At 41.7% G+C, this 26,780-nt stretch overlaps 1 protein-coding gene across 1 annotated transcript in view; it reads left to right on the top strand.

Moving 5' to 3' along the window:
- Positions 1 to 14,003, top strand: part of TRAPPC11 (trafficking protein particle complex subunit 11) — a 49,358-nt gene extending 35,355 nt beyond the window's left edge. Inside the window, exons 26-30 of the mRNA XM_055315706.1 lie at positions 774 to 885; positions 4,151 to 4,242; positions 6,615 to 6,748; positions 8,957 to 9,124; positions 13,735 to 14,003. Of these exons, the coding sequence (XP_055171681.1) occupies positions 774 to 885; positions 4,151 to 4,242; positions 6,615 to 6,748; positions 8,957 to 9,124; positions 13,735 to 13,779 (551 nt within the window). The 3' untranslated portion in view covers positions 13,780 to 14,003. The remainder of the gene's footprint in view (positions 1 to 773; positions 886 to 4,150; positions 4,243 to 6,614; positions 6,749 to 8,956; positions 9,125 to 13,734) is intronic.
- The last annotated feature ends 12,777 nt before the right edge of the window (positions 14,004 to 26,780 follow it).

Raw genomic sequence — 26,780 nt, 5'->3', positions numbered from 1 at the left:
TTAATTAAAGTAGAGGTTGGCCCAGCTTTTTTCCCTTTGACTTCTAGTTTCTACCTACATTTAACTATTAATTTATCACAGCCTTCTTCATTGGAGAACCATTTCACACAGAGATTTGCTGACCTCGGCACTAGATAGACCCTTTTCCTGGCTTGCATTAAAGGTGTGACCCTTAGGCTGTGAAAGGCTGACAGGCAGAGAGGCCTTGGTTCGGATAAGCATTTGTTTTGTCATCATTTTTTAGGCTAAACTTGGCAAGAGGACAGCATCCTTGTTTAAGAGGTAAATAACCAAATTAGGCAATAATGAGGCACCATGTAATGGGTTTCCATTTGATGGTGTCAGTAATGTATGTTTGTCAGAGAAAGCCAGAGTTGGCTGGAATGGCATTCTGGGTACCTTAAGGGTTAGTTAAAAATTTCTTGTTCCTTACCGTGAAATGTTTCCTTTGGAGAAAGAAAAATAATCACCAAATGGTATTATCCTGACTCCAGACTTTTCCTTTTCATCAGTTCCCATAGGAACTTGTCATAGGCCTACCGCTCCTTCATCTGTTTTTGTTATAATGAAATATTGATATATTAGAAAAAACCCTGGATAGGGACTTTGTGACCTTGAAAAAGTCATTTAACATCTCTGCACCTTAGTTTTTAGGTCTATATAAAGAATGTATAACTGATAAAGTGTTCTTTTTTTGCTCATTTAAAAGAGGTAAAACTCTGCTTTCATAGAGGAAATCATTGCATAAGGATTATAAAGACTGTTTCTTATAGTTGTCTTACAGACTGGAGAGAGTGCTAGTGAATGCTTTTGTCTTCGGTGCCCATCTGTTGGAAATGTTGAAGGTGGAGTGGCAACTGGGCATTATATTATCTCCTGGAAGAGGTAAATTATAGCAGCCCTATCTTTTTTTCCTTGTCTGTGCTATTTTCATGCCTTTATTATTTGTTGTTGTCATTTAATATTTGAAAGCTGTTGTCAGTCCTGGGGAGAAGACTAGAAGTCACCTACTATCACCAACTGTTTGTCAAAAACACAAAAATTAAAAAGGATCATTAAACTTTCATTTGTATTTGTCACAATTTGTGACCTATATACTGATGAAATTTTAACCAAATGAATTCTCATAACAAGATCATGAAAAACATTAGGAGAAACTGGTCTTATTTGCAGTCAATAGGATTGTCTGCAGAGAAAACTCAAGCAAATTATTTGCACTAAAGAGTTCTAGCGAGGTTGCTGGATATAACATTCAATATACAAAAATCAGTTGGCTTTCTATATATCAGTAATAAATCTCTAGCAATGTACTTTTAAAATAAGTATCATTTAGATGACAGCAATAATCATAAGGTAAGTAAGAATATATCAAATAGAAAACATGTGTTACCAATATGGAGAAAATAATAAAATTTTAAAACATTAAAAGAAGTTCTTAAATGGGGAAACATACAAAGCGATCTTGGGTAGGATTTGGATAGGTCTGATATTCTTTGTTCTATAGAATCGGTACAATTTCCTTCAAAATCTCAATAGCTTGTTTTGTTTTTATAGAACTTGACACTCTTGATTATAAAGTTTATATGGACAGGCAAAAACTTAGAAATAGTCAAGATACTCCAAAAGAAAAACTAGGCAGGGGTACTTGGTCATCTAAATTCGGAGACTTATTGTAAAGCTTCAGTAGTCATTGCTATGGTATTGGCTTGGGAATATGTAAATTAGCCAGTGGAACAGAAGAGACAGTCTAGAAATAGATACACAGATCTACACATATGGAAATTATATTTTAGAGAGGTAGCATTGCAGATCAGTGGGGAAAGGAATTATTTTATAATTGGTGGTGAACAATTGGGTTTCCATTTGGGAAAAAATTGGATCTTTACTATGTATTGTATATAATCAGTCCCAAGTATACTAAAGTTCTAATTGTGAAAAGCAAAATGTTACTACTTTAGTAGAAAATAAGAGAATTGTTTTATGACTTTGGAATAGGGAAGAGTTTCTTTAAGACGTAAAAGTATATGACACTAAAAATGATAAATTTGTTAAAATTAATGTCTTAGTTCATTTAAAAAATACCATGTAGAAAGTGAAAAGACAAAATACAAATTGGGAAAAACTATTTATAACATGTAAAACTGACAAAATATTAGAATTCATATCAAGAACAGATTATAAAAAATAAAAATAAAAAAAAATAAAAAAAAAAGAACAGATCATAAGAAAAACAAGTCCCCTAACAGAAAGTTGAGCAAAATCTTGATTATGCTGTGAAAGGGAAACAAAAGAAGCCAGATAGTAAACATAGGGAGTAAACAAGGGTTACTTGTTAGTTAGTAAACAAGGGTTAACCTTATGAGGAATCTGAGATTCAGACATGCTCCCACTAATTTGGAAAAATGAAAAGGTTTAGCAATGCACAGTTTGTCAAAAGAGGTGGAGTATAAAATAGGACAATTACTTTGGATATCTTTTCAACAGTACCAGGTAAAATTAAAGATGTCTATAACCTATAGTCTTAAAAAAAAAGTCCTAAACGTGCACACCAAGAATATATGTAAGAATGTTCATTGCACCTCTGATTGTAATAGTAAAAAGTTATAACTAAATATCCATCAACAGGAAAATGGTTGAACTGTGGCAGAATCATACAATGGAATGTTGTCTGTCAGTGAAAATGAATTAACCAGAACTATATCTGGTAACTATTAACTAACTATTAAGTGAACAGAGCAACTGCAGATGTTCAGAATATGAACGCATTGCACATACGTAATATTGGAAAACATGTAGAATACTGTATATTTCTTAGGGCTACATACATAATTTGGAAAAGTGTAAAGAAATACATAGCAGTGATAGATACCAAATCCAGGATACTTCTGGAGGGGAGGTGCAAGCAGGAAAGGGTAGGTGGGAAGATTCAGCTGTATTGTTTCCTTAGACTGGAAGGTAGATAGGTGATATTTCATGTGTTATTTTCTTAGCACAGCTCAATTTTGTCATAAATTTTAGAACAGTGGATAGGATATACTAAAAATGAGAAAGGAAAAAGAACATAATTTTATTTTAAAAAACTGACATCTTTCTTTTCCCCATTTCTGAATTTACCACATTGAAGTTTAGTTTATGTTTATAGGAATTAGAATAGGATTGGAGTGCCTGGGTGGCTCAGTCAGTTGAGCGTCTGCCTTTGGCCCAGGTCATGGTCCCCGGTCCTGGGATCCAGCCCCACATTGGGCTCCCTGCTCGGAGAGCCTGCTTCTTTCTCTCCCTCTACTGCTCCCCCTGCTTGTGTTCTCTCTCTCTCTCTCTCTCTCTCTCTCTCTCTCTGTCTGTCTCTCTTTCTCTCTGTCGAAAAAATAAATAAAATCTTAAAAATAAAATAAAACAGGATTTTGAAGGCACTGTTTAATTTTCCCATCCTGTTTGTAGTACCATACAGACAAATTTCTTAATGATAAGGGATTAGATGTTTTTTCCTGTTGCTTTTGCTGGATAATAACTTGCATAGAGCATCAGCTGTTCCCCACCCAGATACAGCCTCTTCCGAAGGGCTTTCCTTGGTCAGGGAGCTGCCAGCTGGCCCTGCAGATCCCAGTCTCACTGTAATGGAGGGAAAAGTATTTGTCAGTTTCCTGATGTTACTCACTTTATCTCCGTAGTCCTGGAATGCCACTGTGTTTATTGATAGTACAATATTTTTAGTTCCACAGTTCCTACACTAAACCTCTAGTGTAGTTATGACAGCATGCTTGCAAGTGGTCTGGTGCTCAGCTGTGACCTGGCCACAAGGTGATAAGGTCTCTATCATAACTTCAGTCACCACAGTGCCACCTACACTGATCATTTTGCTACCAAAAGCGGTGTCAAATGGTATGCTTCGTGGTGTGGTTGATTTATATTCTGGAACTGGGACCAAACAGCGGCCTTGGGTTGTGACACTTGTTCAAAATACAAACAGGATTCTAAAAGCTTTTCACAAAACTACTATTAATAAAGGTCTAGAAAATGTGTAAGTAATTTCTTTTGAATTACTTTCTGAAGTAATTCCTTTGAAACAAGTTGGCGAATATGCACGTTTTCTGTTTTTGATTTACCTTTTTACATCAAATGTGGATCTGAAAGATGCACTTTTCTGCCACAGGACCTCAGCCATGGGAAATGTCCCTGTCATCAGTACCGTCATCACTCTGCCACATGTGATCGTAGAAAACATTCCCCTCCATGTGAACGCAGGTAATGGCATCAAATTGTATTTGATAAAAAGAATATAGTAAGAATATCTATTTTAGCTTCTAAGGTTTAAAAAAAATTTCTATTATGAAAAGTGCCCAGCATTTACAAAAGTAGATAATGATAAGTCCTGTTTTATCTGTACCTCTACATATGCCTCATACCCCCATTATTTCGAAGTAGATCCCAGCTACTGTTTCATCTATAAATATTTCTGTCTGCATCTTTAATATCAGTGGTTATTTTTCTAAATATAATTACACTTCTATTATCATCACTTTAAAAATTAGCAATAATTTTTGTTTTGTTTTGTTTTAAATATACATTTATTCAGTGTCATGATCAGACTATTACATTTAGCAATCAACAGCATGGGTGCAAAAAAACCAAAATCTACCTTAAAACCCTCTGTTGGAATGCTTTACACTTTCCACAGAACAGAAACTAAAATAACCTGTTATATAATTAGTCACAAATACAGTCCTCGAGTTTTTTGCCCATACATATGAGTATTGTCTAAAACATGTCTTCTTTATAGCAGCTAGGCCCTGCTACCACTGTGCTTGGCTAATAAGTTCACAAATCTGCTATAACCTGTAGCTTCCCTGTCACTTCTCTGGCTCTCCTCTCCTGCTAAGCTTTGTTTCTTGGCAGTAATTAAAACCTGCCACTGCCATAGCTGCTGCTGCTGCTGGAACAACCATAGCCACCTTGGTTTCGTGGTTTGGCTAAGTATTGGCCTCCACCACCATAGGGGCCAGAGCTTCTGCCTCCAAAATTTCCTCCTTTCATGGGTCCAAAATTTGAGGATTGATTGTTGTAATTGCCAAAATCGTTATAGCTTCCCCTACCTCCACAGTTGCTTCCATCATTACCAAATCCATGACAGCCATTCCCACTGTCACCACCACCACCTCAACTGCCACCAAAGCCACCTTGACCACTGAAGTTCCCTCCACGACCAGAGTTGTCATTCCCACCAAAACCACCTCCACGACCACCACCAAAGTTTCTAGAACCACTTTGGCCTCTTTAGCTGGACGAAGCACTAGCCATCTCTTGCTTCCATAGGGCTTTTCCTTACTTCACAGTTGTGGCCATTCACAGTATGGTTTTTTTGAATGACAGTCTTGTTACAGAGTCATGGTCATCAAATGTCACAAAAGCAAAACCTCTTTTTTTGCCACTGCCTCGGTCAGTCATGATCTCAATCACTTCAAATTTCCCATACTGTTCAAAATAATCTCTTAGGTGATGTTCTTCAGTGTCTTCTTTAATGCCACCAACAAAAATCTTTTTCACAGTTAAGTGGGCACCAGGTCTTTGAGAATCTTCTTTTGAGACAGCCCTCTTTGGTTCCACAACTCTTCCATCCACCTTGTGTGGCCTTGCATTCATGGCTGCATCTACCTCCTCCTCCACGGTGGTGTACATGACGAACCCAAAGCCTCTGGAGCGCTTGGTGTTTGGGTCTCTCATTACCACACAGTCCGTAAGCGTTCCCCATTGCTCAAAATGGCTCCTCAGACTCTCATTGGTTGGCTTGAAGTTCAAACCTCCGATGAAGAGCTTCCGCAGCTGCTCAGACGTTTTGGGGAGACTCTGACTTAGACATGATGGTGGTGGGAGGGGAGACTTTAATGATGCTTACTCGGTGACATCCAGGGGCAGAGGGCAATAACTTCATAATATCAAATTCTGGTGGTGTGATTTCCCTGATTGACTCGTAATGTTCTTTAGATTGTTTTAAGGTCTTGGCATTGCAGCTGATGGATATCTCATACAAATGTTGAAATCTATAGGCAGGAAGACTCCCTCTCTACTCCATCACTTCCTTCACCACTACCATGTTCCCCTCTTTCTTGCTGTTCATTTATTAAAGAAGTGGTCAGTTGTCCTGTAGAGCTTCCCACAGTCTGGATTTTGCTAATTGCATTGTATCATTTTTAAGGATCTGTGAGTTGCTGGTGAGATCTATAGTCTTGATCAGATTCAGGTTCAAGTTTTTGATGAGAATACTTCATAGCTAATGGTGTGTGCTTCCATCAAGAGGCATTTGATGCCTGTCATTCCTTCTTGAACCATGATGGATATTTAGGGAAATGTTTTATAGATTTGAAAAATTATTCCTAAAATAATTCAGCTCTTGACCCTAAGTCAATCAGCTTGGAAAGGAGACTTGATTCTTTTTGGCCTGTTTTATCACAGCCCCATCGCTATTGTGCAATCAAAGGATTTTCTTATTTAGCAAGAGTGCAGTAGTATCACTAATTTAAATAATCCCATGTCTACAGAATGGGATTCATTTACAAAAAGAACTCATAAATGGTGAACTATTTTTTTAACCAAAAGATACGTGTCCTCTTTCTCTGCAGATCTGCCATCCTTTGGGCGTGTCCGAGAATCCTTACCTGTCAAGTATCACCTACAGAACAAGACTAACTTAGTTCAAGATGTGGAGATTTCTGTGGAGCCCAGTGATGCCTTCATGTTCTCAGGTCTTAAACAGGTATAGGTCATATTTCACTGGGTTGCTTATATAGATATAGAAGTTTGGCCAGGAAATGGGGAGCTGTACATCTAATTTTTACAAATGAACTAATAAAGCTGATTGTGGTTCCTATTATTTTGATAGCAGAAAATTTTTAGTTTTATTTATTTATTTATTTATTTATTTGTTTATTTATTTATTTATTTATGATTTGTTTATTTTAGAGAGCGTGCAAGCTTGAATGCAGGAAGGGGCAGAGGGAGAGAGAAGCCTCAGGCAGTTTCCCTACTGAGTGCAAAGCCGGACATGGCGCTTGATCCTAGAACACTGAGATCATGACCTGAGCTGAAATCAAGAGTCAGATGCTCAGCCAACTGAGCTACCCAGGTGCCCCTGTAGTCATTTTTTAAGATTAAGTACAATTCGTATAGAGGTCGACTAAGTGGGCAATGCTTTTCACATCGAGATCACACATGTTATTCTTTCTTTTTTTAAAACAAGAATTCTGGGTACCTGGGTGGCTTAGTGGTTGAGCGTCTGCCTTTGGTTCAGGTCTGCCCTGGGTTCAAGTCCTGCATCAGGCTCCTCACAGGGAACCTGCTTCTCCCTCTGCCTCTCCATTGTCTCTCATGAATAAATAAATAAAATCTTTAAAAAATAATAAAAATAGAACAAAAACTCACAAATATTTGACTATAATAGAATTCCTGAAAGTTTTACATTTCTATTAGTACTCAGTGTGTGTGTTTGTATGTTTTAATTTGAGGCCGAGAGGTATTACTACCCATATTAAAAGCCTGATCCTTTGGGGTGCCTGGCTGGCTCAGTTGGTAAAACATGCGACTCTTGATTTCAGACTCATGAATTCAAGCCCCATGTTGGGCATAGAGCCTACTTTATTTTTATTTATTTATTTATTTTTAAATATTTTATTTATTTATTCATGAGAATATACAGAGAGGAGAGAGAGAAGCAGAGACACAGGCAGAGGGAGAAGCAGGCTCCATGCAGGGAGCCTGATGTGGGACTCAATCCTGGGTCTCCAGGATCACACCCTGGGCTGCAGGCAACGCTAAACCGCTGAGCCACCAGGGCTGCCCTAGAGCCTACTTTAAAAAAAGAAAAAGGCCAATTCTCTTAATTATCAGTGAAATATTTTAAAGATTTTGATCTTGCATAGAATTTAACTTATTTTTGATACATTTAGACACAATTTTATATTTACAAAACAAAATTAGTCCAGTGTTTTGATTCACTGATTCAAATCAGAGGTGAGGTAGGAAAGTTCATCACATTTTTGAATGGAATATACACTTTCAGGCAAAACCACGTTTCATTAAGAATACTGTCTTAACTGTCAATGTGGATTAACAGACAGTGCTCAGTAATCAGTAAATACTTGTTATCAAAAAGGGCGTAATTAGAGTAACAAATGTATCCTAATACTCAGAAGCGTCTGCCTGACTAGTTGTCTGTGCTGTGACACAGCACAGACAACTTTATATGTAAAATAGAATTATATATAAAGTGGACTGTAAGTCCACATGCTAATTGAAGTTTATAATATATAGTATATCTCATCAGCTGTTATATGTTGGTACCCGTATATGTTGACACATGTACATACTAGATGTAAACGAGTAAGCTTTTCTAGAGTGTCCTAATCTTTTTCACATATTGATTTATAAGTAAATAATGTACAACACCAAAATCTTAGAAATTTGTGTTCTTTTCTAAAGTAGTGTCAGAGTTTTCCAAACATCTTTTATTCCCTTGACATCATTTACCTCACCACAAAGGTAAAATCCCTAAAAGAAAACACCAGAAATGACTAATTTGTCTTAGGTTGACAATGTAAGCAGTGATACTTTGCAACCGATTATCTCATAACACCTTGTGACTATAAAATCTATCTGGTCGCAGACATAGAACATATTGATCCATCTCATGTTCCCCTTTTTTAAGTTTGTGCAAGTTGCCATGTGGTGGATCTTGGTAGAAACGAAGAAATCGTGCATATTTTTTTTATCTGTTTCTTGTCCATGTAGTCCTCTCATCTTGCATCATACTATTTCAGTCTTGTGTTTTAGAATCTGTCTGGAAGGCGGAATAGGAGAGAGAAAGTATTTCACCAGAAAGATTTGTAAATAATGAAGGGGTGACAACATGAAGAGGCTGGAAGCGTGTGTATTTGATTTTCTTTCTCTACAACTTGTTATGCTATAGATTCGATTACGGATCCTCCCGGGCACTGAACAGGAAATGTTATATAATTTCTACCCCCTGATGGCTGGATACCAGCAACTGCCATCTCTCAACGTCAACCTGCTTAGATTTCCTCACTTCACAAACCAACTGCTCAGGCGTTTTATACCTACCAGTATTTTTGTAAAGGTAAGGCTTAGAAACAGTCTGTTTTTTTTAATTTCCAGTCTTAGAAACAAATCAGAAGTGTTTCTTTCACGTAAGTTCCTCTAAACAATATTTTGAGACTTGATTGTTTTTATTATACGAACTTGGCAGTATTGCTGTTCATTGCTATAAGCTTGCTATTATTTTACAGAATCTAACTTCAAAGGTTATTATTCCCTTAGGTAGATAATGATTTACCTTCACTGTGTCCTCAGACCTGTATTTTCTTCTGCTTAGTAAAGTATGTTTTTACATTGTAGTTAGTTTGTAACCAGTTTATAGTCAAAATGGATTAACTTTCTAAATACAGTCCTTGAACTTGCCCAGTTCTCTGTGTCATACTGGATTGGAGTCTTTTCTGAAAATGATCCTTTGTCGAAAACTATACTCGGGTTTAGTGTTTTGATTTTTTACACTGGTAAAACCATTTCCAGGTTCCCGCAGTAAAGGAGCATGTAGGACAGTGGGAGTCCATGTGGGAGAGAGTGAATGGGGCCACACCAGTGGTTCACTAAGCACAGCGCTCACCTCTGGTTTAGCCATTCTCACTGCCTGTAATTAAGGCTTCCCTCCAGGTAGTTGTGGTTTCCCCAGTAATTCAGGTATATGTGGATATATGTGTGTCCTGGGGGCCGTCTTCTACTTCAAGTTTATACTCACTTTTGGAAAGGCGGGTTATGTGGCCATTTCCCTTTCTGTGTCTGTCTTAAGTTTAGAGGAACTGTCCCTTCTTTACATAATCTGAGATGGGGTAAATTCTAAATTAGTCTGTGTTCATGTATCCTATGTGATCTTCCTAGAGTTTATCTTCCCAGACTTACGCAACTTCTTTTTGCATCTGTCAAAAATGAATTTATTAATGTTTCCAAGCATCATACTTTTTAAATTGTAGAGAAAAATTTCATGATTCTAATTCACTTGTGTTTAAACAGTGACTTTTAACAATGGTTTTTTTAAAAGGCTTTTTTTATTTTTTATTTTTTTTAAAATTTATTTATTTATGATAGTCACAGAGAGAGAGAGAGAGAGAGAGGGGCAGAGACACAGGCAGAGGGAGAAGCAGGCTCCATGCACCGGGAGCCCGATGTGGGATTCGATCCCGGGTCTCCAGGATCGCGCCCTGGGCCAAAGGCAGGCGCCAAACCGCTGCGCCACCCAGGGATCCCAAAAGGCTTATTTTTTTCTTTAGAGCAGTTTTAGTTTTATAGTAAAATTGAGAGGAAAGTACAGAGCTTTCCCATATACCCCTCTCCCTCCTCCTCCCCCACACCAGTGGCTTTTTAAACATTTCGACTTGTTCACATTCCCGGGCCATGTCTGCTGCCATTCCTCCCATCAAGGTCTGAGAGGTCACCTTACAGGGTTGGGGAGCACTGGGGGCACAGTTGGTCTCTGTTGTCCTTTTAGCCATTGAGCTTCTAAAAGTATGCTATTCCCAGACTCTGAAGCTTTCATTAGTGTGAGGATGGGTGTCAGCATAGACAGAGGCATACAAACATAGCCCATCCAAGATACAAGAGTTGATCGTTTTGAGGAATTAGGATCGACAGTCTACCTATTAATCTCTATCATTCCTTTTCCTCTAGGGCTTGTACACCCAGCCTAACCCCAGCTCCTGCTAGTATAGTCTTCTCATTTTCTTCCACAGTAAACCTCTTCCAGGTAGTGCTTAAATCCATAAGGAAAAGTTACAGAAAAATAAACATTTGTAAGTTTTAACATAACTAACATGTCTTTTTCCTTGAAGTTCTCTTTTTTAACATTTTATTTAAAACAGTTAACATGTAATGTATTATTGGTTTCAGAAGAAGTCAGTGACTCATCAGTCTTACATAATACCCAGTGCTTATTATATCACGTGCCGGCCTTAATGCCCATCACCTAGTGAGCTCAGCCCCCCACCTTCCCCTCCAGTGACCCTCGGTTTGTTTCCTATGTTTAAAGTCTCTTATGGTTTGTCTCCCTCTCTGATTTCATCTTGTTTTTTATTTCCCTCTCTTCCCCTGTGATCCTCTGGTTTGTTTCTTAAATTCCATGTATGAGTGAGATCATATAATTGTCTTTCTCTGATTGACTTATTTCACTTAGCAGAATACCCTCTAGTTCCAATCATGTCATTGCAAATGGCAAGATTTCATTTTTTTGATGGCTAAGTAGTATTCCATAACATGCCCTTTTCTAACCACTGTGGTTTTTTTCCCTAAATACTACCTTCTAGGACTACCTTCTAGTAACTTGACTGCTGCCAAAAAAGTTGGCTGGGATCCTCGGGGCTGGCTCCTTTATCAGCTGGGAGAACTAACAGTGGCAGTTGTTTTAGCTGTCATGCTAAGGATGGTGCCTGAGAATTACCCTCTCCCCATTAGTGAACAACATCACTGACTCACATTGTACCTGCCTTTACTAAACTCCAGAGATGTGCAATTCCAGTAATGAGAGCTGCCAGCCCTACCAGGATTTAAATTAACATTAATTAAAATTTAATTTAATGTAAAAATTAGTTGCACTAGCTGCACTTGAAGGCTCAATCAGCATGACAGGTGGCTACCATGTTGGACAGCGCCGACCTAAGCTTTTCCATCACCACAGAAAGTTCCACTGGACAGCAGTGCCCTCCTTCAAGGCTGGATTAATGTTTTTCTTTCTTTGAAAAGTAGATTCCAGCTTTTTAATTGCATGATATTCCTGTCTTCTGTCCCTTTGTTAAAGCTGTGTTTGGGGGGATCCCTGGGTGGCGCAGCGGTTTGGCGCCTGCCTTTGGCCCAGGGCGCGATCCTGGAGACCCGGAATCGAATCCCACATCGGGCTCCCGGTGCATGGAGCCTGCTTCTCCCTCTGCCTATGTCTCTGCGCCTCTCTCTCTCTCTCCCTCTGTGACTATAATTAATAAATAAATAAATAAATAAATAAATAAATAAATAAATAAAGCTGTGTTTGGGGATTTTAGCAGGTTTTACCATTATTTTTTCCCTTTTTTTTTTTTTAAAGATTTTATTTGAGACAGAGAGAGAGGACAAGCAGGGGGAACAGCAGAGGGAGAGGGATATGGATCTCGATCCCAGGACCTCAATATCATGACCTGAGCTGAAGGCAGATGCTTAACTGAGCCACCCAGGTGCCCCCATTATTCTATTTCTAAAACTGAACATCTTCTGTCAGTACTACAGAAGATGTGAAGTATAAAAGACCTGTTATTTAATTCATTCTTTTCCTGCCTTGAATGTCAGAGGCCTAACTTACACACGTATGTGTGCATACACACACACACATACACACCTAAAATGCAGAGCGACAAAACTAGAAGCAGGAGTGCTCCCTTCCTTGCCCCAGGGAGTCCCACGCTAAGCATTCTGCCTAAAGCCTAGTAAATGGCTTTTGGTGATAATGCCATAACACTGTTCTGTTCATGTCCTGAATTCCAGTTCTCTTGCTTTTCCCACAAAGGTCTGCTAATGTACATTGTCTTAATAAAGTTATTTACAAGAATTGCACTTTTTCAGTTCCTTGATGACTCCCTGAGGTGCTGCTAACATGTCAGAATTTTTACCCCTAAGGATAACTATGATACCTTACCCTTTACTCTTCTGATATGATGTTTTGTTTTTTCAGGGACCTTAGGGAAAAGGAGAGTCTTGTTTTTATCTGCTGCTTCTGGCTCTGTGGTAGTCATTGTTAGATACCCCAATTCATTGTGAATTGCCTTTTCTTACAAACAGGAGATTGGGAGACCTTGAATCCCAACGAACTGGTCTGTCACCTCAGGTTTGTGGCCTTCTTCAAGCTTGAGATGCTGGAGGGTCCCGAACAAGGGAGAGTATAAAACTGTCACTGGGGATCCTTGGGTGGCGCAGCGGTTTAGCGCCTGCCTTTGGCCCAGGGCGCGATCCTGGAGACCCGGGATCGAATCCCACATCGGGCTCCCGGTGCATGGAGCCTGCTTCTCCCTCTGCCTCTCTCTCTCTCTCTCTCTCTCTCTCTCTCTCTCTCTCTGTGACTATCATAAATAAATAAAAATTAAAAAAATTAAAAAAAAAAAACTGTCACTGAAGCAGGAGTGGTGATGGGTTCCCTGTCACACGCTCCCAGTGACAGATCTGTAACTGCTAGGACACAGGGTGAAGAGAATTAGTGACTGAGGCAGATTCGGCCGGCAGAGGTAATGCAGCTGGCCTGTGATGTCAGTGTCTTGTGGCGGAAGGAACCGCTCTGTCTAGGCCCCACAGCTCCCTCCCCAGGCTCAAGTGAAGTAACAAGGTGGGGGGAAGGAAGGAGAGATGTGATTTTTTTTTTTAAAGATTTTATTTATTCATGAGAGAGACAGAGAGAGGCAGAGACATAAGCAGAGAGAGAAGCAGGCTCCCGTCAACGAGCCCAATGCAGGACTTGATCCCAGGACCCCAGAATCACGACCTGAGCTGAATGCAGACACTCAACCACTGACCCACCCACGTGCCCCAGACAAATGTGATCTTGATACCTGTACACGTTTATCCTGTTTTTGTGAAACAGTTTCCAGAATTTCAAAATCTTTTCAATGAAGGGAGCTTTTGTCATAACTATTTTATAACCTTTCTTATTTCCCTGCTTTAAAGCCACAGGGCCGGCTCGTGGATGATACCTCTATTGCTGCCGCGTGAAGTTCAAGACTAGCCCTCGGCTGTTCTTAGAGAAGGCAGATGGAGCTATAGAAGTTTTTCATTGTGAACTGTAGCTTTGATCATGGTAAAAGTTAATCTTTTCTATTTTTTAATGGATGTCATACCAACTCTTGAGAGGAACTCATGCTAAAAATATTAGGAAAATCTATCCTCTCTTCTAGTTTCACTAATAAATATTTGAAATCTCTCAGTGTGACATGGAAGGATGTCAGACCGTTGTTATTTTTAGAAGTCGTTTTATGAATAGTAGGTTCTTAAAGTAAGTCGTTCGCATGTGCAATATTAGAGGAAAAGCCAGCCTCCCAAACAGGACTGGCCACGGAGGGGAAGGTGCACCAGAATCTGCCCCAGGATTTCCGAATGCCCGTGGGTCACTTTCAGAGTCGGCTGAACCAACCAGAGCTTAAGCCCATCCTCACAAACTGAATGAGCGCTCAGGTTACATACATACCAACTCATAGCAGCTGTGTGACTGATCCAGAAAACTTCCAGAAAGTTCGAATCAAAGCAATCAAAGGTGTCTAGAAAAATCTTTCCTTAGGATCAAAACATGTGAAATGGGTTTAGCTTGCTGCCAAAACGTGGATCGTTTATGAAGCAGGTTTGTATTTGTAAGGGTGTTAACTGTTCATTCTGACAGGTTCAATCTGAGCTAACAAGGATGGGATTCTCAGCCTAATTTCTTAAGGAAAAGTTTTGGAAAAAGCTGCAAGTTCTAAATGAGAGCTTTTAGGTAGATTGTGCTGTTTCAGAATGAACTATTTAAAACTCTTGGGAAATTCATGTAAATAAAAATCATATTGTGAAAATTTTCTTCAGTTAAAATATCTTAATTTAAAACTTACCGGATTTCCTGGAAAATCTTATTATTTAAAAGTGTAGGAGTTGTAAAAAGAAAATAGTGATGTAAATAAATATATTCTCTTTCAAGTACGCTTGTACACATCTTTCATTTATTCTGAGCTTGTTTGATTTCAGCCTCACAAAGTAGGTTTTACTAAGAATACTGTTGTATGAAGTCTAGGGAGAGCATAGGATTAGAAATTGGGAGATCTGTGTTCCAGAACTCTGCTGACCTTCAGGGAGGCTCGGACAGTGGAACAGGCTGTCTCAGGAGGACATGAGTCCCCTGCCTTCTCAGCTTTTCAGAGGCACCACGGAAGCTCGTCCCCACACTCAGATTGTCCATGGTCAGATCCCGGCTCTGCTGCTTGCTCCTGAGGTGCTGTTCAAGTTATGTACCCTCTGTACGTAAGATGTGGATGATGGTAATACCCATCTCTTAGGCTTATTGGGGAATGATAACAGCTAATACATGAGAAGAGCTTGGGAACATTGGCTGACCCACAGTAGTGCTCAACCAGGGACACCTGTATTATTATTATTATTATTATTATTATTATTATTACTGTTATTATTACTATTATGAGCAGGCTGGAAAGGATATGCCTGCATCTCCTGGACGGTCTGTGTTACAGAATTTGTCAGTGTTTCTGTAGTTCAATATATACATGAGCACACATGTGTACGTCTATGTATATATGTAAATGCCTAAAACTGAAAAATATCATGAAATACTTGTATTCTATATTCTCCTATATTTTAGATCCTCTTCTTTTTTGTTACAAAACATCCCTGGTGTAACCTACCAAATTAACTTCATGACGCACTATTGGGCTTAATCTCCAGATTGAAAAACTCACAGGTTCCTTTGAATATGAGATGGTCTGATGATGCAGGGCTTGTGTGATAAAGATCTCACATGTCCACACTGCCATCGTCAAACACAGAGTAGGTGTTAGAGCGAATGAATCCCTGGCATATACCTTAAAATGATTAGCATTGGTGCCCGTGTGGTCTGTGTAACTCTGTGCTATTGTAAACACACCAAATAAACAGCTCTGTCTTTCTCTCGATCATCCTCAGAGTTGGTAATAGAGTAATAACCCTTTCCCAACCCGGAGTTCTCTCATAGCATTAATTCTGCAAAGATACTCTATTTTCTTATTTTATACATTAAATTTAAATTTGAAATTTCTTATTTTTAATTAAAAAATATATGAAATCATCATCTTCCCTGGGTCCAAAAAATCAAAACTGTCATTGTTATAGGAGCTGTTGATGAACTCCGGTTACAAGGATGTCAAGGGAGGACCTCACGGTGTTTCCCTTCCTGCCTCTGGGCTGTCCACTGCCATCACAGCCTGCGTGAAAAGCTCTTGATTCTCAATATTGCTTTTTTTTTTTTTAAGATTTTTAAAATTTATTCATTCATGAAAGACACACAGAGAGAGAGAGAGGCAGGCAGAGAGAGAAGCAGGCTCCATGCCAGGTTCCTGATGTGGGACTTGATCCCAGGTCTCCAGGATCACGCCCTGGGCCAAAGGCAGACACTAAACCACTGAGCCACCCGGGATCCCCTCAATATTGCTCTCTACAGTCTTACACACCACTCAGGGGTATACGTTTTTAAATAAAGCATTATAAATTTGGGAGAGGGATACACTGAAATTTGGCTCCTATATCATGAAGGCAAGCACTTAATAATCAGAGATGACATCATTGGAGTGTCAAGTGGTGCGAAGAAGATGAGGATGATTATGGGGGAGAAAAAAATTCTTAATTTGCCTAATTTTGTATTTTATGGTCCTGAAGTTTAAATTTGCAGTTTCAAGTCAATTTTCCTCATAAGGTCTTAGATTTCCTATCCTTGAATTTTAAAAGAGGTTTTATAGAGCATGATTCCTAGAGTGGATTTTTAAAAATGTTTTTCATGTTACTTGAAGGAAGGATTCTTACTTTTTTTTTTAAAGATTTTATTTATTTATTCATGAGAGACACAGAGAGAGGCAGAGACACAAGGCAGAGGGAGAAACAGGCTCCATGTAGGGAGCCCGACGCGGGACTCGATCCAGGGACTCCAGAATCGTGCCCTGGGCCAAAGGCAGGCGCCAAACCACTGAGCCACCCAGGGATCCCCAGCTCGCCTTTTTAATAGGGAGGGCTCATGTCTCAGCGAATACCTTTCTGAAACCCCCCCCTCTTGACCTAAAACCCTGGAAAAGGCATCTAATGTGTCCCATTCCTAATGTAGAAAATACTTAGAGATTAGTTCTATTACTTGATGGTACAGTAAGTAGTAGTGACTATAATTTTCAAGAAGCAATGATGTGTACAGCATTAGTGATTAGAGATTGTTAAGTGAGTATATGACACCAGATAAAGTGTACTTCCTCCCATCCACCTCCCCTTTATTTCATGCTGTAAATACTCTCTAAAGTGTTATGAATGGATGCTAAGCAAAAAAAACATTGATCTGTGCATGAAGATACATGAGAAAACAAACTCTCATTTTATTTTATTATCCTTGCACTTCAAATGCCTTTTTTATGCATATGGATTTGTTTTGAAACATTTTTAACAAGTGACACATGCCATCCTTTGGTGAGCTACAAAAATATCTTCCTTTTATTTTAGCAAACAGTGTCATCCTCAGACATATCTGTGCTCCATAAAACTCACTAAACGAGTATAAAAATCCCCTGTTTTTGTGAAAAATAAATTCATAGTTTAATTATATTCAGCTTTTCTTCAAAGATCGTGTTTCTTCTGATGGTGTTTCTAAACTCCATTAACATGCCTGTTTCTGCTTCCTGAAGCATGCCTTACCAGAGAAGTAGAAGTGAAGTCAAATTATTTTTTAAAATTCCACTTTCTCTCCAATTATTGAAAGAACTCCTAGCAACCTTGAAGTTGATTTTTTATTTATGTAATAACAACCCTTATTCAAAAGGGATCGGCAAGTGTGGCCAGTGGGAAATTGCAAATATTATCTTTATTGGTCAAGATTTCTAAACCATGTGTGTTTCTCAAATGATGATTGCCAGTATTTATTCAATGCTATAAGGTACCAGTGATGTTCTTACCTCTTTAATACTCCCAATAGGGGATCCGTGGGTGGCACAGTGGTTTGGCGCCTGCCTTTGGCCCAGGGCGCAATCCTGGAGACCCGGGATCAAGTCCCACGTCAGGCTCCTGGTGCATGGAGCCTGCTTCTCCCTCTGCCTGTGTCTCTGCCTCTCTCGCTCTCTCTCTATGACTATCGTAAATAAATAAAAAAAAAAAAATTAAAAAAAATACTCCCAATAGCCTGATGTATAGGAAACATTTCAAAGTTGTGGAAACTGAGGCTCAGAGAGCCAGTGGCCTGGTTTTCTATTGCTGTAGAACAGATCACCCCAATAGTTAAGGGTTTAAAAGAACAATCATTATCTTTCATGGTTACAGTGGGTCAGGAAGTCAGGAGGGGTGTGGCTGTGACCTCTGGCTTGGGGTGACTCAGGCAGTTGCGTGGTCCAACCTTAACTGGAATTAGAATAAGCAGGAATGGAACTGGGAGCTGAAGCAGCCCTGGGCCAGCTGGGAGTCTGTGCTCATTGAGCCTCAGGACCTTTCCAGGGGTCTGCAGGGTGCTGGACTCCTGGCAGAGCGGCACCGAGCTCCATGTGTGAGGGCTCCAGGCAGCACGGTGGGAACTGCGCTGCCTTTGGTGACCTCACCTTGACCACACAACAACACTTCCACTGTGGCCATGAGCCCATCCAGATTCAAGAGGAGGGAACATAAACTTCATCTCCACATGAGGAAATGGGGAGAACATTGTGGGACGGGAGAAACTGCAGCTGTCTTCGGGACATACAGTCTTGTCATACCCAGTGTCACGGCAGGTGGTGGGAGAGTGGGATTCAAGTCAAGGCACTGCACACGACCTCCGTTCTAACACTGCCGGCGCTTGGTCCTAAATAATGAGTCTGGCAAAGTATGTTTTTGGTGACTGAGGCATTGTGCATTCGGAGTTAAGACCTGTGTTCTTTCTTTTCTTTTTCTTTTTTTTTTTTTTAAATTTTATTTGCTAGAGAGAGGACGAGCAGGGGAAGGAGCAGAGGGAGAGGGAGAAGCAGACTCCCTGCTGAGCGGAGAGCCGAATGCAAGGCGCAAGGCTCGATCCCAGGACCCAGGGATCATGACCTGAGTTGAAGGCAGATGCTTAACCAACTAAGCCCCCCAGGCGCCCCAAGACCTGTGTTCTTACATCTATGGCAATACAAATGCTGCCCTTACACACTGAATTCCAAGTGTTTACCAAGCAACTCTCTAAGAGTCAGTTTCTGTGCTGGTTGCTAAAGCCATAAAAGACACCCCATTCCTGAAGACCCAGGGGAAAATGCATGCAAACAAATTCCAAGGTGCATTTATTCCGAGGTGATAAATGCAGAAGTGGGTGAACTGATGGGTATTTAGGATCCATTTTAAAATGCTCCAGGGGAGGGAGCAGGTGGGGGAGCAAAGAAAAACTAGGTCAGATAGAAATGGATGAAGTAAGATTTGAAAAGTGTTGATAATTGTTAAAGTTGGGTAAAGGGGTTCCTGGGAATCTGTTTCATTCTATTTGTGTCTGAAAATGGCCACGGTTAAAGAAATACTGAAAATACGAGGTAGAAAGGAACCACGGGAGGTGAGCATAGGGTGGGAGTGAGGAAGCTGCAGCAAGGCCAGGCCTTCCTCCAGGAACGACATCAGAGTTGTTTTCATATTTGTAACAACATGATCATGCTTCTCTTGTATGGAAATGCATTGCCATTATCCCTGAACAGATAATGTTATGTGAGTGAGTTTTGGAGGACATACAAAAATTGGTAAACATCAGGGAAGAGCTTTCCAGGTGATGAAGGGTATGCTGGCTGGCATCCACTCCCACCAGCACCATGGCACGCCAAGTGCTTTTAGCACAGGCTTGTCAGCTGTTGAGTAAGCCAGTGTTTTCCTACCCGGGAGGTTCATATTCCGTGATAAGAGAATTGGAAGGGAGGAGAATGAAACTTACCAAAGCAGAGCCTTTTTTCTGTTGGAATTCAAGGACTTAAGGACGAAGCCTGTCTTCTTTTCAGCTTTAAAATGCTCATCAGATTGAAGAGCTGTAGTTTGAAAAATGTTTGGTCTTGAGTGATCATCAACAAGCCATTGTCTCAGCAAAGGACTGAATCTCAAATGCCAAATTTAACTGGAAGAAGTAAGCAGCTCTATGTTCCAGATGAAATATGGAATTATTTAAATACAAGATGGGAGGAGCTCTGTGATAGCTCATGTTTAATCCAAGGTGATAATGACCCCCAGGTATTCAGACTACATTTACAATACTTTCTCCACCTCGGAATGTCGTCACTTTCATTTTTTTATCATGTGAATTTTCAAACAACCACCAAGAGGCTATATAACACACTTCCATGCTTGTACTCAGCTTCAGTCATTATCAATATTTGGCTATGTACTTTTAGTTCTCCTTAGATGATTTCACCCATAAATGAAAGGGCTTTAAAAAAAAAACCCACAATGCATTATTACATCTAAAAAATTACCAGTAATTCCCTATGTCTAATACACAATACATATTCCATTTCCCCTGACTGGCCAAGAAGTCTTTTGATTGATTGACTGATTGATTGATCTTATTTATTCATGAGCGACAGAGAGAGAGAGGCAGAGACATAGGCAGAGGGAGGGAGGCTGGGAGGTTCCCCAGCAGGGACCTGATGAGGAACTTGATCCCAGGACCCCAGGATCATGACCTGAGCCAAAGGCAGATGCTCTACCACTGAGCCACCCAGGTGCCCCGCAAAAGTCTTTTTATAGTTTAATCATCATCCTAATGAGGTCCTCCATCATATTACATCTTTAAGTCTTTTTTTTTTCCAGTTACACTTAATGTAGAAAAGTTCCTGCTTTTTATCCTTTACCATTGACATCTTGAAGAAAGGGGGTCAGTTGGCTTGTAAAATATTTCACATTCTGGTGTTGGCTGATTACTTCCCCAGGGTGCCATTTAACTTGTTGCTCTATCCTCTGTTTCTGTGGCCTGGGAATTAGAGTTCAAAGCTTGCCTGAGTCCCTGCCTGCCTGCCTTCCTGCCTTGCTTCCTGTTGGGGGTGGGGGTGGGGTAAGAATATCTCAGCTGATACACTGTACATTTTATTGCCACACATGTCTGGTTGCCTCACTTTTGGTGATGCTGAGATTGATGCATGGGTTTAGATGACAGCCTCATCCCTTTTGTACATGCTTTCAGCTGGAATATTCCATCAGCAGCAATTGTGTAAATCAGAAGTTGGGAAAGGAAAGTTTAAATGCCATCCTGCATTTATTGGCTGGAATTATTCTGTACTTTTCTCCACAGCCACTAAGTCTTTTTAATTATGTGAAAATATAAGAATTTTTATAACATAATTCTTTCTCTTTATAATATTCAGACTGATGAATTGGTGCTCCACTAACCTGTAATGTTATTCAAGAGTTTTGGTTTTTGTGTTGGTTTGTCCTCTCCTTCCCCCCCACCCCATTCTTGTGTAATAACCATGTAAATGAAAAGCTAGAGGATGGGAACCTCAGGTTGGTGTAATGGCTTTATGACATTTTTGGTAGTGACTTTCACCTTCTCTAAAGGAGATCCAGCACCCTCCGTCTGGCTTCCTCTGAACAGAGGCATCTTTGTGCCAATGCTCACCTGTTCAAAGCTTCTGCTTTGAAAACAAGTTTTCAAGCAATCTTCAGCTGGTACGGATAAAATCAATGAGATAACTTCAAACTGATACTGATCATTCATTCCTGAGCACCTCTTTCAACCATTTCAACACTTCAAATCAGTATTACAGATGTTCTAAACGATTACTTTGGGAAGTTAGCACATGAGCCTGATATGGAAGAAAGGTTAAATTGTTTAACAAATATATTTTACACTAATTGTTTAAAAAACAGGTAGTCGGGACGCCTGGGTGGCTCAGCGGTTTGGCGCCTGCCTTTGGCCCAGGGCGTGATCCTGGAGACCTGGGATCGAGTCCCACGTCGGGCTCCCTGAATGGAGCCTGCTTCTCCCTCTGCCTGTGTCTCTGCCTCTCTCTCTGTGTGTGTCTCTCATGAATAAATAAATAAAATCTTTAAAAAAAAAACAAACAGGTAGTCATTACATGATGATGGATGGATCTTTTACCACGCATACCCACACATGCACGCGCGCGCCCACGCACACACACACACACCCCATCAGAAACTGCTAAAAAAATTATTGAGGACTCTGTTAAATAAAGATAGTATGGCAGACTTTAATCAAGAGGGGCTAGCAATGGGGTTTTGTAGAGGAAAGAGGTTGGACTGGATTCCAACAAGGACAAATGGGGATAGACAGGCAAGGCGCAGGGCAGGGGTCTCTGCATGGCAGGAAGATCGCAAGAAGGGTTAAGGGGGGAGATTCTTGCTCAAGGCAGCCCAGGGGCATCAGATACCGAGGATGGAGGATTTAGCCACATTCTTACTCCAACAGGATTCTCCAAGGTCAAAGAGAAGCCAAGCCCAAGGGCAGACCTAGTCGACCAGAGTGCTCACAGGGGCAGTCTTTGTCGAGGCAGCCTTGCTCACCACCACTTCCCACAAAATTCTAATTTCAGGTTAATCATCACCCCCTCCTCCGGCAGGTAGCGGAGTGTTCGAGCGCGCTGGGGAAGCGGAACCCTTCCCGGGCCTCAGAAAATTAACCCAGGGTTGCCCCTACCGAGAGAGGTTCGCCGGGGAAAGCTCAAGCATCAATAATCCTGTGACCCACGGGACGACTGAGTCCAAGTTCCGCGGAGCATAAAGAAACCTCCGCAGTGGTCGGACCGGCTGGGTGACTTCAGGACAATGGGCCTTTCTGCTCCAAAATCGCAGCCCAGCGGTGACGAACGCGGGATTCCGCGCGCTTAGCGGACGCGAGCTGCGGACCCCCCAGCAGGTGGAGGGCGTCCGAGGGCTGAGGCGGGGGGGTGGGGAGTGACTCCCGCCCCGCGCCCCGGCGCCCTGGCCACGCCCCTGAGCCCCAGCCGCGCCCCCGCCGCGCACGCGCGGCCCCGGGGTGGTCTCCAGAGACCCCCTGTGGCTCCCCCCCTGCCGCGCACGCGCACGCGCGGCCCCGGTGTGGTCTCCAGAGGCCCCCCCCCCCCGCGCGCGCCCGCGCATGCGCACACGAGGCCCAGGTGTCCCCAGAGGCCCCCGCGGCCCGAGGCGCGCAGCCCCGCCGCCGGTGCGGGCCTCGGGCCGAAGACCGAGCTGCGGCAGGCGGCAGGCGGCAGGCGGCAGGCGGCAGGCGGCAGGCGGCAGCTTCCGGAGAGGCCCCGCTGCGTTTCCAAAGCCTCAGGCAAAAAGCCCTCCACGGGTTTTGCGAAGCCCACCTAGGAGGCGGGGCCTTTCCTTCCAGGAGGCCGCACGGTCCGGAGCTCGCGTCTGGCTGAGACTGAGCCCCCAACCCGGTCCCACGCGCCAACCCCCGCCCCTCAGCCCCCACTCTCCTCCGAAGCCCAACTCAAGAAAAGTGGAGAAACTCCGCTTTCCAGGGCGCCCAGCGACCGGGACCCCAGCGGCGCCGGCGGGCTCAGGTAGGTGCTTCTGGGGGTGCGGCCCCCGGGGGCGGGTCGGGCGCGCGGATGCGGGGCGCTGCCCCCAGGCCGCCTCCTGCGTGCGTGCAGTTTGCGTCGGCGGCGCTGCGCCCCCCCCCCGCCCCCCGCCCCCCGCGCGGCCCGAGCCCCCGCAGACAGTCCTTCGCGGAGGGGCCCTCCCCCCGGGCGGAGCCGCCTGGCCGCCGGGTGTGTAGGCGCGGCCCTGGAGACGCGCTGAACGGCCTCGGAAAACCGTCCTCGGTCTTGTGGAGGAAGAAGGCAAGTCACGAAACAGCACGTGTGAGACGGTCTTGTCTGCGAGGACACGCGAACACCGAGCACAGAAACCCGGCGGGTACGCAACGCCAGACTCTGTTTTGGGATGACTGGATTATAGGTGATTCTCATTTTATTTTATTAATCCGTTTTAAGCGTTTTCAATACTAAAAAACAAAGATTCCTCACGAGAATAAATGATAAATGTTATCTTTAAAAGGAAAATAATCACAGCCACCAGTGGGAAGAGACTCAGTGGATGGATCCTGGGCATGACTTTGCTCCTTAGTGACCCCATGACCGTACCCCTGGAGGTAAGCTGTGTGAGGGCTGCATAAATTATTCTAGGATGATGGTGTGATTAAAAAGTTTGTTTATTTATTTAGTTAGTTTTGTTTTATTTTTTATGTATTTTTAATTTTAATGTTATTTTTTAATTTTTAATTTTTTTTTGATTAAAAAGTTTCTATCTTGGGCAGCCCGGGTGGCTCAGCGGTTTGGCACTGCCTTCAGGTGTGATCCTGGAGACCCGGGACCGAGTCTCACATCAGGCTCCTTGTATGGAGCCTGCTTCTCCCTCTGCCTGTGTCTCTGCCTCTCTCTCTCTCTCTCTCTCTCTCTGTCATGAATAAATAAATAAAAAATCTTAAAAAAAAAAGATTCTATCTCCACTCAGAACTCTCTCTTCCTATTGGAGAAGTTCTACTCACAGGAGTAGTAGGTGGATCTTTGGCAATATGATTTGGGAGAAGGTATTAGATTCCACAGGTAGAAATGTAACCCTGAAACTCCCCCTGGGTGAAAGCATTGTTAGCTGTCTGAGACAAGGAACATTCTACTCAACTCTGAGGCACAGATATGTCTGCGTGTGAGCCGCGAACAGACCCCCACCCGAGAAGCGTCCTGCCCTCCAAGGCTCAGGCCTGGCTGTAGGAGCTACAAGGGAGCAGGACATGAAGGGAGGGAGACCAGCAAGGTAAAGACACAAAGATACATTTTTGAGGCGTTATTATTTTCCCTCTCAAAGGTCAAACCTGGAATGTTCACACACACATTCTGGTGGCCAGAGGAAGTAAGGAAATGCCATCTCTTTCTGAGTCCCCAGAAAGTGGAAATGGTAGACAGGGCATCATCTTTGCCACAGGAACTCTTCAGCTGCATCGCTACCTTCTCCATAGCCATCAGGGTCCTTCTGTAGCCCTCCAGAATCCTCTAGCATTTCTTATACTGTCCATCTTGTGACTTTTTAGAGGATGCATTCTTTCTCCTAGCTGGACAGAAGTTCCTTGTTTTTCACCCCTTTCCTCTTTAGTGTCTGGTACAGGGCTCCAGAGGACATTGGACAGAACCATAAATGGCCAGGAGGTGACTTAGATGCTCAGAAGTGTGTCACCTGTGCAGTCCTTACACATCACTAAGAACAGTTATGTGGATGGAATATCAAGTTAACAACCAATTGCTTGTACTCGGTTACTGACTTGGATACAGAGAAGAGAGAAAATTCAAAAGTAAGGTCAGCTGCCTTATTGATTTAGTTAGGAGAGAGAAAGTTCTCCCAGCCAGAGCACCCTGGAAGTCCAGCTGGCTGCCTTCAGGAATTCACAATCTGGAAAGAGATGGGTCAACACCTGGTATTACTTGTTGGAATTGAACAAGGATTCATTTACTAATCAGATAGAATTTTTTTAAATGTATACTTCCTGCTAAGAATGAAATTAAAAGGCAACTAATCCTTGCAGAAATTGCTGATTCCATATCTGAAAACAAGAAATGTAAAGATGAGTTCAGGACATTTTGTCCCAGAAACTAGGGAATAATCTAATATTTCTAGAGTCACTCCAGAGTGAGCTTGGAGCCAACCTGAAGAGGCTCCTAGTGGAACTGTAGATTCACAGTGGCATTCAAATAAAAGAAACAAACACCACGGGCCACGTTGGAAGATGTTAAAGAACTGTCTTACTTTGAAAACTGACAAAGAAAGAAACTTGTTGATTTTGCCATTCCTGAATGAATTGTCCTTGAGGGTAACCAAATAGCTGATAGGATAATTTTTCTTTATGGGAGTATCCCACCTAATAATAACTGTTGGTAATGATTATCAATAGCTTGTGATATATCACAAAAAAGAGACAACCTAACACTATATGCCTCCTGGTGGACATATACAATCCTGTGAAATCATTTTGCCCAAAACATGAACCTGATTCTGCTCGTGCTTCTATGTAACTACCAATTTTCAGAAAATGCAGTGAAGTATTAAGTGGCAACATAAAGACCTAGGCAGCAAAATCCAGGCTATAGGTAATTTTGGGGGACAAAAGTTCCTCCAACAAATACATTTTAAGGAATAAGTAGGAGAAGAGGGAATCTATATATTGAAAGATACTTAGGATATGTATTATTTAATTCCAGGGGATCTACTTGGTTCTTTTAAAAAATCTCTGGGATCCCTGGGTGGCGCAGCGGTTTGGCGCCTGCCTTTGGCCCAGGGCACGATCCTGGAGACCCGGGATCGAATCCCACGTCAGGCTCCCGGTGCATGGAGCCTGCTTCTCCCTCTGCCTGTGTCTCTGCCTCTCTCTCTCTCTATCATAAATAAATAAAAATTAAAAAAAAATTAAAAAAAAATCTCTTTGCAGCTACTAGAATATAACTTCCAATAAGGGCAGGGCACTTTGTCCATGTTGTACACTGCTCTGTCTCTATCTTCTAGAGCTAGAAGAATATTTGTTCATGGACAAATACATGACTTTGTCTTCCTGGCTGTAGCTAATGAGGTAAGGAATAAACGGCTGACTTAGTTAAGGCTATTTTTTTTTACAGGAAAATACAAATTTGACCATAATTAACTTACATTTTGTCTAAATAAAGATGCCAAAAACAGAGTGAAAAGAAAACCTAAAAACTGAAAGAAGATACTTACAAGGCATATATAACATAACAAAAGTTGAATTACACATTAAGAACTTCTCCAGTAATAATAAATCAATAATAAGATGACAACCCAATAGGAAAATTGGCAACGATAAAAAAATTCACACAGAAGAAAATCCACATGAGCAGTGAACACAAAAAATATCCCACTAGTGTCCACAGAAATGAAAGTTAAAACACAATTAGATGCCATTCTCATTATATGAGAAAGAAATTCTAGATACTTGATAATGTCAAGAACTGTCAAAGATGGGGAAAATAAAATTAGGAATTGTCTCATCTTAGTTAAGACTATTTGGGAGCAAACGAGAG

This window comes from Nyctereutes procyonoides, unplaced genomic scaffold (genome assembly GCF_905146905.1).
Source record: "Nyctereutes procyonoides isolate TBG_1078 unplaced genomic scaffold, NYPRO_anot_genome, whole genome shotgun sequence".
NCBI lineage: Eukaryota > Metazoa > Chordata > Mammalia > Carnivora > Canidae > Nyctereutes > Nyctereutes procyonoides.
This window is presented reverse-complemented; position numbering and strand designations above follow the sequence as displayed.